Here is a 15,449-nt window from a genome sequence, read left to right as displayed (position 1 = left end):
TAAATTTCTTTCGTAACGTTTTGAAAATAAACATTTTCGTGAATCCGAAACTTTACGTCAGAACGGCTTTACGAAGGATTTACACACAAAAAATCGTTCTACGGCTCATAGTGTGTATCGGTGGAGTGATCTTTGTGTACATTACCATTAAAATTTTTTTTTTTTTTTTTTTTTTTTTTAAGAAATTGATACAAAAGATTTCTGTTTTAAATAAAGGCTGAATCCTGAAAAAAAAACAAAATGTATCCCAGTTTCCACAAAAATATTAAGCAGCCCAAATGTTTCTTGAGCATCAAATCAGCATATTAGAATGATTTCTGAAGGATCATGTGACACTGAAGACTGGAGCAATGATACTGAAAATTCAGCTTTGCCTTCACAGGAATTCTTTACATTATGAAATCAGGTAGAAAAACTAAAAAAAAATTTCCATCATTTTTTTCTTCATTTGACCTTTTGTTGAATGGGTGTGCAATATGCACATATGCATTTTCACTATCTGAAAAGTAGCAGAAAGGTCTTAGTGTTTCAAAAAACATTAAAAAGCGTTATTAACATTCCATTTCAGCTTGTGCTACTATATTTAATTTGGAACTCACATCTGAAAATGTCAAAAACTCAACAAATTCAGATGCAACTTCACTGCCTGGAAAATAGTGAAACCATGTCTTAGTGTTTCAAAAAACAAACAAACATTAAAACAATCTTTAACATTGTTTATTTCTTGGAATTCCAAAACAAAGACTGATGGATCACATCTTGCATAGGATAGTGTATCCAAATACATTATTCCACAATCTATGACTTATATTCTTCATCTCTGCCATCACTATCACTGCTTCCAGGGCCATCCCAAGCATGGGACGGGGCCCAGTGAAAGGCAGCGGAAGTGGAGAACCCCCGCCCCCCACATTGGTGAGCATAAGTGACTTAACAACCCCAAACTTGTGAATTTTTTTTTTATTCCATATACATTTCATGACTGTTGATTAATTCTGATCAAATTTTATATATATTTTTAATTAACACATTTACATTTTAATGTTCAACAGTGTTAGTAGTTATTCTGGGTAATGAGCTGCAGTGCATGAAATCCAGTTGACTGGCATGTGACAGCACTTTATGATGCATTATTTACACCCAGTGAGAAGATAACACTGAATTTTGAGAGGTAAGACATTTAAAAAGCTGCCCTTATTTCATGCAATAGTAGCCTATACATAGACGGCGGTTCACTGTAGTGCATCAAACCCTGATTCAAATTGCAATGTATACTGTATGCTTAGTCAACTCAAACTTGAGATTTTCCATGGCAGTGTTGTGTGTGAAAACTGCGGCTTGCATTATTTACAAAATCTTTGAGTGAACCCTGTGGAAAATGAAAGTAAAATACCAATGAAAAGAACAGACTACATTCATTCTGTATTCATGTAGTTCATTCCTCCCTCTCTGCTCTGTCTTGTGGCTTTCTGGTTCTGTATCTGAAAGTGATTAGATTGGCCGGTGGCATGATGCCCAGACCAGCGCGGCTGTTGTCTAGCATCGCCTCCTGCTGGTTGTCCAGCAACTGCATTTCACACATGAGCAGAGTGACACACACAAACTGCTTCATCTCATTCATCGCAAAAAAGCGCCCCGGACACTGTGTGGCTCCCGAGCCAAAAGGCATACGATAGTACCGAACCTTCTGGCCACATTTATAAAAATCTGTTTTCTCCTTCCCGTCTTCCACGTAACGGTCAAATTGGAAGCGCTACAAGAAACCACACACACAAAACATCTCAATAAATGAGTTCTCTAACAATAAAGAGGTACGGTTAAAATGAGTGGAACTAGGGCAGTGGTTCTCAACCTTTTTGACTCTCATTGGCCATAACAATATCCAGAGGCCCTGTGACTTTGAGCTGTTTGTGATTTACTGGATAAAGATTAAGGATAAGGATTTTTAAAGAGTTATTTCACCCAAAAATTAAAATTCTGTCATGTTGTTTCAAACCCATAAGACTTTCTTTCATATTTGGAATAAAAATTAAAATATTTTTAATAAAATCCGAGTGATTTCTGTCCCTCCATTGACAGTTTACGCGACTGCCATTTTGACGCTTCAAAAAGTTCATAAAGAGATTGTAAAAGTAATCCATATGAATTGAGCGGTTTAGTCCAAATTTTCTGCTTTTTTGCTGAACAGATATTATTTAGGCTTTTATTCAGATATAAACATTCATCAACACACACATTAGTTGTGGTAAACCGAAGCTCAAGAATGTTTGCTTGACCTGTGAGAACCAATGAGGTTCATTCTCATGTTACGCAACATGTTTGAGCTTCCGTAAGAACCAACAGTAGCCCCTCACTACAGAACACAAGAGATCCAGGGGGCAGAGACGGGTATATGTAAAGTTTAAGGATATGTAAAGTGGGAGGAGTTGGATCTAGATCCAACATCGCCCCCTGTATCTAGTGTTCTGCAGTGAGAACCATATCAGAACCAATGAGGTTTGTTCTCACGCGTCAAGCAGGTTCGGTTGAGCTTCTGTTTATGTTTGCTAATCAATGTTTATATATGAATAAAAGGTGAAATTTAATCTGTTCATTATATAAAGCAATTTTTTTTCTTCAGAAAATTGACTAAACCTCTTTATTCATATGGATTAGTTTTATGATCTCTTTATGAACTTTCTGAAGTGTCAAAGTGGTAGTTGTGTAGGCTGTAGAGACGGATGTTAATGACAAAATGGTAATTATTTTAACAAAATAAGAGGGGTCATACAAAATGCATGTTTTTTTTAATACTGTCCTGAATAAGATATTTTAAATTTCACAAGACAAAAAATAATATTAATAAAAAAAAAATAAAAAAAAAATAGCTGAATTTATAAAAATAACCCTGCTCAAAAGTTTATGTACCATTGATTCTCAATACTGTGTGTGGTTACCTAGATCAGGGGTTCTCAACCTTTTGCAACTCATGGCCCACCAATGACATACTCCACTGTTAATCTGTTATGCCACTGTAGCAGACTAGGTCAAATCAGCTATATAGATGAAAACTGTCCTTGCATAAAAAAAGACTTGGCAGGTTTACTCAGTAACTTTAACCATTTATTCTTGTAACAGGGCAGGTAGGGCCAATGACTGGTTCAGACACACAAGGGGAACACAAATTAATTAATAATAACATCCATGCTAAAATACCTGTAACATTCTCTCTATTCATTTACAGAAGTTCATTCTCCCCAATTTATGTAATTTATTAGTGATGAACATGACTTCATTAGATAGAATACAAGCTGGACCATACACGGGGTGTAATTACTGAGGTCAGAAAATGTAGTTTGCTAGGGGGGTACGGGGGCATTTTCCCTGGAGAAAATTTACATTTCTTTGGTGTACATAAAAATTTAAAAAAAAAATTAATTTGGGTGTAGTCTAACACTGCTTACGCGGCCCACTAGATGGCGCTCCAAGGCCCACTAGTGGGCGGTTGAGAATCACTGACCTAGATGATCCACAACTGTTTTTTTTTTTTTTTTTTGTGATGGTTGTTCATGAGTCCCTTGTTTGTCCTGAACAGTTGAACTGATCTCTGTTCTTCAGAAAAAAATTTTCTGAAGAAAATTTTCCAGCATCATTTGCATATTTGAACCCTTTCCAGCAGTGACTGTATGATTTTGAGATTCATCTTTTCACACTGAGGACGACAGAGGGACTCAAACACAACTATTGAAAAAAGGTTCAAACAATGACTGATGCTCCAGAATGATGATGCATTAAGAGCCAGGGGTGAAAACCTTTGAACATGATGTCCCAAATTTTCTCATTTCATACATAAACTTTTAAGCAGGGTCTTTTTTTATAAATTCAGATTTTTTTTTTTTGTCTTGTGGCGTATATGCATACATCTTTTATGTAAAGTAAAATCTTATTCAGGACAGTACTAAACAAAAAATAACATGCATTTTGTATGATCCCTCTTATTTTGTTAAAATAATTAACATTTTGCAGATTCTGCAAAGGGTTCACAAACTTTCAAGCAGCACTGTACACACACACAAAAATATATACAATTTTACTTGTCTACTATTCCAGGTCAAGAAATCACACTTATAAAATTAGGCTTCTTCATAGGCTTCCTTTTTTCCAAGAAAGTTGCTGAGGGTTAAATTAAAACTAGACAGTTTGTAGACAAACTTTATGTTGTCTTTAAAATATGTCAGTTGTTTAAAAAGCTTGTTTACATTAAAATAAGAAATACCTTGTTTTTTTATGTTGTTGTTGTTTTTGCGGTTATTACTTATTTTAATACATGCCATGTCTTGTAATATTTTAAGTCATCTTGGTTGAGAATCACTAATCTAGAGAGCTGTAGGTACAGTATGCATTACCTGAGGCTGTTCATATATTTCCGGGTCAAGGTGTGTGCTTTGTGGGTAAAGAGCAATCATGTCATCTTTCCGCAGGCTGATTGAATTCTGGGCATCCAGACGCAAACAGAAATCTTCCTGGACAACACGGATGTTCATCGATACAGAGGAGAGACGTAAACTCTCATTTACTGAACTTTCTGTGTAGAGAAAAAGGCAGTCGGAATCACTGAAAGCTGGAATAGTAACTCCAAAATTATAGCACTATTCATTTATTGTTTCTTTATCTACACGGGAGTTACATAACCACTGAATTCTCTTCTGAAAACAATGCAAGTTTATAAAAACAATGATGCTGTCTATGTAATGATCATATATGCAATGCTCATTCAGTTACAGTATTATTATGCGTGATGATGGGTTACTGTTTAAAAGATGTGTTGATACCCAGGTAAACCATCTGTTCTAGCTGTTGTCGTGTAATTGTGATGTCCTCTTTGAAGATTAACTGCATGTTCTTCTCTCCAACCACATTCACAATCTCTGCTCGTACTGCTGCAAGGGCTTCTGGGCAGGAGATGAGGTGGTAAAGACACCAGAAGGCCGCTGGGATGGTGTTTCCCACTGATGCCCACAGCATGGCAAAATGATGTGCTATGGATAGAGAAAGTAAGAAGTTATGAGTGTGATGAAAAGTATGAGAAGTTATGAAACAATACAGCACAGTCATGATGAGCTTTTACTGTGAGCCAATTTCTATATTTGTACAGTCACATCCTGCTTCCAGCATTCCAGCATACTGAAATGAAACGGAGATCAAAAAGCCCAGACTCAACAAGTCAGCAGTCATCTTGGCAAAACCCCAGGACAGGAATTTTCTATGCAAGTCCTTTCTACTTGAATGGGGAAAACACCAAAATCTCTTAGTCTGTCAACACAACAGTTATGTTTCAATAACAATAGTCAAATCAGCACTAAATTCTGCTAAAGCCTCAACTAACCTTCACTGCATGCACAGACAACCACTATCACAACACTGGTGGCACCAATGATAGGCACTTTCGAAACTGCCTCATGAAAGCTTCAAAAACCTTTCAAAATCTTTTGTTTGAAATCAGTGGTTTGGAGGGTGTATCCTTACCTCTCACTGTTTCAAAGCATGGTTTTGAAACATTTGCAACTGTAACGGTGTTAAAACTTAAACTATTAAAAATCAACTGAAATAAATGAATTTTAGATTAAACATTTTAATGAAACTTAGAATAGGCTTAACCCTGGCTACTAACTGAAATAAGCTGAAGCATAAAAATTGGAAGACTGGAAGAATGCTATATTGGTTTTTATAGACCAATATTAGGCTACCAATATTATTATAGTCATCATGTATTGTTGTCAATCTTCAGTGTAAAACAGATTAGCGACTAGTGTAGTCTGATTCCTGAACCAATGAATGACTCTTATGATCCGATTCGTTTTATTGACTCAAAACTATGCAGATTACAACTAACTGCGAGATTTAAATCGGTGTAGTTACTGATTTGTTATTCATGACAAAGTGTAGTTAGATATACATATACACTTACTATGTATATTTAATACAATATACATTAAAGCAGGGGTTCCCAAACACATTCCTGGAGCCTCCCTAACACTGCGTGTTTTCCATGTATCCTTAATCAAACACATGATTCAGATCATCAGCTCATTAGTTGAGACTCTCACCCTGTGTTCCTTTCAGAAGGGCTCATTCACAAATTATTCACAGAAATTAAGCAAACAAGTTAAGTTAAGTTTGCTTGTTGTTTATTTACTCATTTATTTAATAATTCACTTAACCCTCTACAGCACAGCGTTGGCGTCAATATCAAGCATCACTTAAAGGTGGGACGTCCTGTTCTGACACATGGTCACAGGAGCACATGTGTGAGAAGGCGGCAATATTATTTGCTTTAGTAATCTTATTTAAAATGACATGAACTGTACATAAAAAATATGTGTGTGTGTATGAAGGTGCAGAGAAGCCTTTTGTCAGGTTTTATGAAGTTATTTTTATTTTGCATGTTCAGAAATTCAGTTTTTCTTTTTGTTGCCTCAGGGCAATGTTGTGCGATAAGGGGTAGGCCTACTTTTCAAGGAGGTTTTAGACCTGTATGTAAAACAATTCTCACAAAGGGTGTTTACACAGCCTTTTTAATGACTCTCTATCAGAGGCAGCATAAATGCAATCCTTAAATATGCATTAACCAACAACATTAAACAAATTAAATAATTTCTATTTTGTTTGTTTAAAGGTGCCCTCGAATGAAAAATTGAATTTATCTTGGCACAGTTGAATAACAAGAGTTCAGTACATGGAAATGACATACAGTGAGTCTCAAACTCCATTGTTTCCTTCTTCTTATATAAATCTCATTTGTTTAAAAGACCTCCGAAGAACAGGTGAATCTCAACATAACACCGACTGTTACGTAACAGTCGGGGTGTACGCCCCCAATATTTGCATATGCCAGCCCATGTTCCCAACATTATGAAAGGCATAGAGACAGAGCGCATTTATGTTAATCTGAAAGCCACGCCCACCGGGGCGAAAACAATCCAACCGTCTCCATTGAGTTTGTATTGCGTGAGGCTGCCTCTTTGTCTTTTCTGACTTATTACAAAAAACAGAACAATGTCTAAAAGCTGCTGTGTGACAAGGTGTACAGCTAACAAGCTAAAAAAAACAGAAATAAGTTTTATAAGCTTTCGACCCCCAAAAACTAATGTTTAAGGCCATAAAAGTGGATACAGGCAGTGAGACAGAGAGCAACGGGTCATATTACTATAAGAATTGCATTGGAGGGGAACGTAATCGGCGACAGGTGAAATAATTCTTTGACATGGTAAAAAATAATGAATGGTTTGTTTTTGTTGGTTTGTTTAGCATATGTTGTCGCCGATTACAACCCCCTCCAGTGTATTTCTTAAAGTAATTATGACCATTTGTGCTCTGTCTCACTGCCTGTATCCACTTTTATGTCCTTAAACATTAATTTTTTGGGATCGACAGCTTATAAAAACTCATTTCTGAGTTTTTTAGCTTGTTAGCTTTACACCTTGTCACACAGCAGCTTTTAGACATTGTTCTGTTTTTTGTAATAAGTCAGAAAAGACAAAGAGGCAGCCTCACGCAATACAAAGTCAATGGAGACGGTTGGTTTTTTTTCCCCCCCGGTGGGCGTGGTCTTCAGACTATGATGCGATGCGCTCTGTCTCTATAAGGGCAGAACATCTGGATCTGTGCACAGCTGAATCAACAGACTAGGTAAGCAAGCAAGGACAACAGCAAAAGATGGCAGATGTGATATTTGTAAATTGTCTTTCTAAATGTTTCGTTAGCATGTTGCTAATGTACTGTTAAATGTGGTTAAAGTTACCATCGTTTCTTACTGTATTCACGGAGACAAGAGAGTCGTCGCTATTTTCATTTTTAAACACTTGCAGTCTGTATAATTTATAAACAACTCCATTCTTTATAAATCTCTCCAACAGTGTAGCATTAGCCGTTAGCCACGGAGCACTATCAAACTCATTCAGAATCAATGTAAACAATATAAGAGTATACAATTGATGGATCCGAAATGGTCAATATTCATATTCATGCACTTTTATTAATATTTATTTTAATCATTTATCGCTTATGATTTATCAGTTTTACTTTTGCTTTCATATATTCATGTATACTTTATATATTAATTCTTATCATATTTTCAAGTATTCACTTGTGATTGTACCCTTATGGGTATTTTATATTGAAGAGTATGATTTCTATGTTCAGTTGTTCTTCAAGTGTTCCAATGTGACAGGTCACGCTGACACGTTTGTCATTAGACATTGGACGCCAGCAGAATTAACCATTTGAATTTGAATCTGATCAAAATATTTCTGTTATTTTTCCTGATGACATTTAAAAGGGTAAAATTAGCAAAATTCCCCAAAGGGGGTCAAAACAACTTTTTTCTCTATTTTTGACACTGGACCAGTAGATGACGTAATGGGTGAAATTAACCTTTTCTTTTAGAACAAAAACATCAATTTGAGTGGGATGTAAATTTCCCTATATGCTCATGGTATAAAGCTGACCAAGTCATTGATAATTCAGCTTTTTCCTCCTTTGCTCTCCTTTGCTCCTACTTCTTGTCTCTTATCTGCAAATGTCATAAGTATTGCTCTTTTTGATCTTCATCTATTAGATACAATACTCTGGATTATACAATACTCTAAATTTTACAATACTCTAAATTTTACTATTAACTATTGACTAATACTTTATGATGGTTATTTTACCTTTTAGTGTTATTAAGTATTTTCATTATCGATTAAAGTTTGCGTGTGAGGCTAAATTTAATTGTAATGAATAAATAATTTTTCATCAACTTTATCATCTGCCTGGATCTCATTTTCACGAGTTTTTGCATCAACAATACTCACATAATCCGACGCATGGATGCCGCATACATGACGAACACTTTGTAAAGATCCATTTGAGGGTTATATTAGCTGTGTAAACTTTATGCACTGTTTAAGGCAAGCGCGAGCTCCGTGGGTGGGCGTGAGCATTTAAAGGGGCCACACCCTGAATCGGCTCATTTATAATGATGCCCCAAAATAGGCAGTTAAAAAAAAAGAATTAAAATAAATCTATGGGGTATTTTGAGCTGAAACTTCACAGACACATTCAGGGGACACCTTAAACTTATATTACATCTTTTTAAAAAAGTTCTAGGGCACCTTTAATGTTTTATCCTAATCCACGTGTATGGGCCGTTCAATGTTCAGTACTGCAGTGTCTCCTGTCTCATGCTGTTTCTCATGTGTTTTCAGTCGGCGCAAGCAAGAAACGTTTACTAGACTGTGGACTAGCTTCGACTCTCCACGCAGCTGAATTTTTATGACCACAGACGGTACGCATTTGCATGCGTGCGTCTTTCTAAGGAGTATCTTAGAAAGGCTTGCGCGCTCAACTGTGTGCGAGACGGAGGGGAACGTGGGAAATTAAGTATACCCGGGCCTTAACCGCTCCAAATTGTAGTGGACTGGAGCTGACGGATCACATCGGGAAAAATATGGGGGGGGTTACAGTAAAGTTACAGTAAAACCGAAGTTACAGTAAAACATGACTTGGTGGCACACATTCATACCAAGACGACGAAGAGAAAGTAAGTAGTCGAGGAAAACCCCTACAAACTATCCCTGCATCTCAAAAAGCTCCCTAGCTTCTTAGATCGTGTATCAGTATACCGTGTAAATGAATGTGGCCAACTCCCTGATCAGTGCCCTGATTAGTGAACTAGGGAGCTGATTGAGACGCACGCTATGGGTGCTCTGCCATTTCTTGGCCACACCAATAGATGTGTAGCCTATTCTTTCTGTATTTTTACTGTTTGTTTTTTTCTTTTACATACAAGAAATATAGTTGAGAATGTCTGTTTCATAAATATGTTTATTTGCACTACAGTTCACTTGCATTACTGTCATTGTGACTTATGCTATATAAATATATATTCCATTTTATATCTTCTTTAACTTTATTAATATCATACATATGTTTATTTGCACTACCGTTAGCACAAGCGCCACATACTGGCAGGGAGTGAATTTGCACGTCCACTCTGCGCATCGCCAGTAAAAATCGCTTGGGTATGAACACAAAAAACGTCTCGAAAAACGCTGGTGATATCCGTCCTGGTGTGTACAGGCCTTTACGGGTGTGGAATGACATGAGGGCGAGTAATTAATGACAGAATTTCCATTTTTGGGTGAACTAACCCTTTAATACTATGGACATAAATATACATATTAACAAACAATATTAAAGGTGCCATCGAACGTTTTTTTACAAGATGTAATATAAGTTACATAAGGTGTCCCCTGAATGTGTCTCTGAAGTTTCAGCTCAAAATACCCCATAGATTTTTTTAAATTAATTTTCTTAACTGCCTAATTTGGGGCATCATTAGGAATGGGCTGATTCATGTTGCGGCCCCTTTAAATGCTCGTGCTCCCCACCCATGGAGCTCGCACTTGCCTTAAACAGTGCATAAACAAAGTTTACACAGCTAATATAACCCTCAAAATGGATCTTTACAAAGTGTTCGTCATGCATACTGCATGCATGCGTCGGATTATGTGAGTATTGTATTTATTTGTTGTTTAGATTTGATTCTGAATGAATTTGAGGCTGTGCTCTGTGGCTAACGGCTAATGCTACACTGTTGGAGAGATTTATTAAGAATGAAGTTGTTTATGAATTAAACAGACTGCAAGTGTTTAATAATGAAAATAGCGACAGCTCTTGTCTCAGTGAATACAATAAGAAACAATGGTAATTTTAACCACATTTAACAGTACATTAGCAACATGCTAACGAAATATTTAGAAAGACAATTTACAAATATCACTAAAAATATCATGATATCATGGATCATGTCAGTTATTATTGCTCCATCTGCCGCTTTTTGCTATAGTCCTTGATTGCTTACCTAGTCTTACCTGGCTTCCCTTGTGTAATGCCTCGATCATGGGCTGGCATATGCAAATCGTGGGGGCGTACCTATTAATGATCCTGACTGTTACGTAACAGTCAGTGTTATGTTGAGATTCACCTGTTCTTCTGAGGTCTTTTAAACAAATTACATTTATATAAGAAGGAGGAAACAATGGAGTTTGAGACTCACTGTATGTCATTTCCATGTACTGAACTCTTATTATTTAACTGTGCCAAGATAAATTCAATTTTTAATTCTAGGGCACCTTTAAACAAACAAAATAGAAAGTATTTAATTTGTTTAATGTTGTTGGTTAATGCATATTTAAGGATTGCATTTATGCTGCCTCTGATAAAGAGTCATTAAAAAGGCTGTGTAAACACCTTTTGTGAGAATTGTTTTACATTTATTTAGTATTTAAAGAATCTCTTTTGGTGCATAAAAAGTTTAGCACAAAAACCAAAGACCAGGGTTCTGCATGTCATCATGGGAATATTAATATCCTTCTGTAGGCGAGACATTTATCATCAACAAAACCATCAATAGTCATATATGGGCATCCAAGAAGGATCTCAGGCTTTCTCTCTAATTGTGTATTGTATGTTTGTGTGTGTGTGTGCATGCATGTGAGTGAGTCACCTGCTTTATCCCTGTCCTGAAGCGTATCATACTGTTGGAACAGGGCTGTTCGGCTCTGTATGAACTCACTTGGAGCCTCCCATTCTGCCATTTTATGAGGGTAAAAAAATCTTGTCAGCTTCTCTCTTATTTCTTTTGTTTTCCCCAGCAAACCAATGGGCACATGGGCTATTAGTAAAGGGAAAGAGGCATCAAACTTCTCAAAGTCCTCTCGCAGCTGATCCAGACGCAGATTTGATGAATGTCCGTATAGCGTGTTAAACGTGGTCTGAAACATTACGCATTTACAGAACTCATATAGATCTGCCTCTTTCCAATCAGCATCAGGCCCAGACTCTTCACTGGACAGAAAACGGCGTCGCAGGACCTGCTGCAGGTTTCCCATCATGCTGAACGTGAGTGGGTCGAGGGCAGGACCCTGCAGCAGAGTGTAGCACCTCTGGAGGCTGTCACTCATTCCAGGGAAGTGGCCGCTCTGTACCGATGGGTAATCGAACGTCCTGGATGCTGCGCTATCTGCAAATGTGTGGAAATCCAACTGTTTCCCATGTTTGATCACAGACGGGTACAGGAGAGGGTTCATTATAAATGTTATGTATCTCCCTAAAGAAACACACAAACATGAATGGGTAGATGTCATGACATAAAAAAAATAAAAAAAGAAAAGAAAAAAAAAGTATAATATGTTTGCTAACATCTAACTTGCAATTGGTGTTGTAGGCTTAGATTACTTAATAAAATAAATAAAATAAAATAATAATTTAAACTTCAAGGAAAGCAAATATTGATACTGTTCAGACTTGCTAAGTGGTCTCTCTGGACTTGGATCAGTAAAAAAATTACCTAGCAACTGCAACTGTAATCTTTTAATCACCTCAAATTAATTGAGAAACTACTGGACCACTGAAATGAACAACAAAAACAAGTAATTAAAAATGTTGAAAAAACTAAAATGGTGATGAATTGCAACATCTAAAATATACACTTTCCCTTTCACATTTATAAAAATTAATCTATTTTGTTTGTTAAAAACGTCCATGTTATTTGCCAGCTATCCAAATGCTATTCTGACAACAGCTTTCATGACCATGTCTTTTTTATTACAATAAATATGTGCGAGCATTTGTTGCACAATAACAGTGTGTCTCAGAGGAAGAGCAAAAGGAAACTACAAGTTAGCTAAATATAATAAAATTGTTAAAGTCAGAAGAAGTCAAAAAAATGACCTAGTTTGTGTAAGTTATGGTAAATAAATGTGTGTCAAGTATACCTGCAATAAGCACCGTGAAAACATCTCCATGTTCCTGCTGTAGCTGTGTAAGGAACTGTTGAGAGTTTTTTCTGAATTCTAGAGCTTTTCCCAGGAATGGAATCCAGCCTTTAATCAGTGGGGGTTCACCGTCCTTCCTGTAACATGCAATGTAACACCCAATGTAACAGTTGTGTTTTCAACGCTTGAGAGACTGCCATTGTATGTCAGTGTAAACAGCTCTCCTAGACAAACACACAAACTCAAACAAACTCTTCCAACTCTATTCTCTTGATAATATCTTTGTGGGAAAGTGGTGACATAATTGTGCTTAACAAAACCCTTCATTGCTTTTCAGTTTGTTTTTCTGCTAGTATTCTTTTAAATGACAAAGCCAGGATTCATTAACTGAGAATACTGTTTAATGATCTCAGTGATCTACAATTGATGTATATCTACCCATGACCTACTTTCAAGGCTGACCAGAAAAGGATGGAGCGTCCTTTGGGAATTTATTCTCCAAACTTCCTTCTGAGGTTGCAACTGATTAACTGAACAAAAGGGCATCTAACTGAAAGCCCTAGACCAAAATATACATACAAAAAAACAAAAACAAACAAACAAACAAACAATATCATAGGTGGGTAAACTGGCATGAAATTTACCAATAAACGAGGAATATAAAATAACTTCTGACAACCTGTTAAGTCCTGACATACAGTGAAAACACTGTGCAAAGTACATAGCCTTATTGCAGAGACAGGCAAACATAGATTATCTGGCAAACAAAATAAGGGAAACCAGGTTAAAAAAAAAAAAAAAGAAGAAAGAAAAAAAGACCACCTTTTAACCTTATTCCTCAAGTAGTACACAAAAAATTGGTACAGATTTTAATTTTCAGATTAACAGAACACACGTGTTGTAATACATGTAGTGCATCAATAATGTGGTAATGCACATCCTTATTTTAACAGGTTTGGGTTGCAATATGTGATTAGAGAATGAATCGTTCTTTTGAGTCGAATGAATCTGTTCAATGAATCATTTAAACCCATGAGTGCCCAACCCTGTTCCTGGTGACCTTCCTGCAGAGTTCAGCTCCAGCCCTGCTCAACACTCCTGTCTGGAATTATCAAGTGCTCCTGGAGATCTTAATTAACTGATTCAGGGGTGTTTTATCAGGGTTGGAACTAAACTTTGCAGGTAGGTAGATCTTCAGGAACAGAGTTGGACACCCCTGATTTAAACCAGTTCACAAAACAGGTGGTGTTCCACATTCTGAACCCCGGCAGAGTTTTTCATTACTTCATGTTTTATATACCAAATCATGGCTACTACACAATCTGAACTGGAACACATTATAAACATAAAACTGTGTAATAAATAAAATGAGAATGTATGTCTCTACTGCATATGTCTTTATTAGAATATTTTAGAGAGTGTATGTACGTATGATATGCTACCCGGATCTCTATATTGACAGACCTGTGGCCAGATTTGCATGTCAGGAACAACGCGATTACGTAATGTTTTCACTGAATCAGCTCGAATTGTTCTAAAGAACCGATTCCCGACCATGAGCTGGACTACCCATCAATGGAAGGTTCAGTTTCAAACTGAGGTGAACTATGAGTAAACATGATACCAGTCCTGCTTTCAATTATTCATATGGTCTTAGCAGACACTTCCTTGCCAAATCGGCTTAAAATGTATTTTAAGAGTTAAATTACGATTGTAACGTTCAGTTTCATCTCGCTTGCAATTCCTAATCAGGAATGTGCTGATTTATAACAAAACACAAGTCACTTTAATCAAAAGACGCTTTCTTAATGATAAATGCACTCTACAAATAGGTAACATAATCACAACTGGACACAATGATCCATTTAAACAATGCATTCATCAGTTATTACAATAAATAAAATCGGCTACATGTTACATTCTCAACCAGCAGCAAAATACATTAATAAAAACTCACCGCCTCCGTCCGCAGAACACGAACAGCAGCAGCACGGAGATAAAGCCCAGAAAGATCGTCAATAAATACTCCAACATTATCAAAGAGCCTCTGAGTGAAAAACATAGAAGAGTGGTCCGGTTTACAAAGCACTTCACGCGATATGTCCAGGTTTTGCGACGGTCACTATAAAAGTGAAAGAGCACTTATCATCATCGCACAAATTAAATGTCAGAGTCCAATGAGAGATATGGCATGTAATGAGGAGATAACACGCGAACAAGCGAGTGTTCAAAATTTTCAGAAAGTCACGCCCAGTGGGTAGCTCAAATGAAAATTAAGCAACAGCCTGCATGTTTACACTACAAACCTACTTGGCCCATTCAAGCCTTTGAGACAAACCCTGCATCCCAGTGTGCATACTGTCCACCCTATCCGCTCTAAATAGTATTGAATATTAGCCTACTGTAACATACTATTTAGGATGGATAACATGCACATTGAGACGCAGGCATAATCTTTTTGACTCAGTCCTAACACACACACACACACACACACACACACACACACACACACACACACACACACACACACACACACACACACACACACACACACACACACACACACACACACACACACATGTTTGTTTTTGTGAATTGTGGGGACTTTCCATAGACTTCAATGCATTTTACACTGAACAAACTGTACAT

At 36.8% G+C, this 15,449-nt stretch overlaps 1 protein-coding gene across 2 annotated transcripts; it reads right to left on the bottom strand.

The window, feature by feature from the left end:
- Window positions 1–131: 131 nt before the first annotated feature.
- Window positions 132–15,093, bottom strand: cyp7b1 (cytochrome P450, family 7, subfamily B, polypeptide 1). Of its 2 annotated transcripts, XM_067362544.1 has the most exons (7): window positions 14,758–15,093; window positions 13,250–13,359; window positions 12,801–12,937; window positions 11,531–12,133; window positions 4,812–5,018; window positions 4,386–4,564; window positions 132–1,753 (listed from the first exon to the last, which is right to left on the bottom strand). In XM_067362544.1, exons 4-7 carry the CDS (start codon window positions 12,111–12,113, stop codon window positions 1,436–1,438), a joined length of 1,287 nt encoding a protein of 428 aa, XP_067218645.1. In that variant the 5' UTR covers window positions 12,114–12,133; window positions 12,801–12,937; window positions 13,250–13,359; window positions 14,758–15,093; the 3' UTR covers window positions 132–1,435. The 2 variants fall into 2 exon arrangements, with proteins under 2 accessions (XP_067218645.1, XP_067218644.1); XM_067362543.1 differs by lacking the exon at window positions 13,250–13,359.
- Window positions 15,094–15,449: the final 356 nt, after the last annotated feature.

The sequence above is a fragment of the Chanodichthys erythropterus genome, chromosome 16, assembly GCF_024489055.1.
Source record: "Chanodichthys erythropterus isolate Z2021 chromosome 16, ASM2448905v1, whole genome shotgun sequence".
NCBI classification, from domain to species: domain Eukaryota; kingdom Metazoa; phylum Chordata; class Actinopteri; order Cypriniformes; family Xenocyprididae; genus Chanodichthys; species Chanodichthys erythropterus.
The sequence above is the reverse complement of the archived record's forward strand: the minus strand, read 5'-3'. Positions and strand labels throughout refer to the sequence as shown.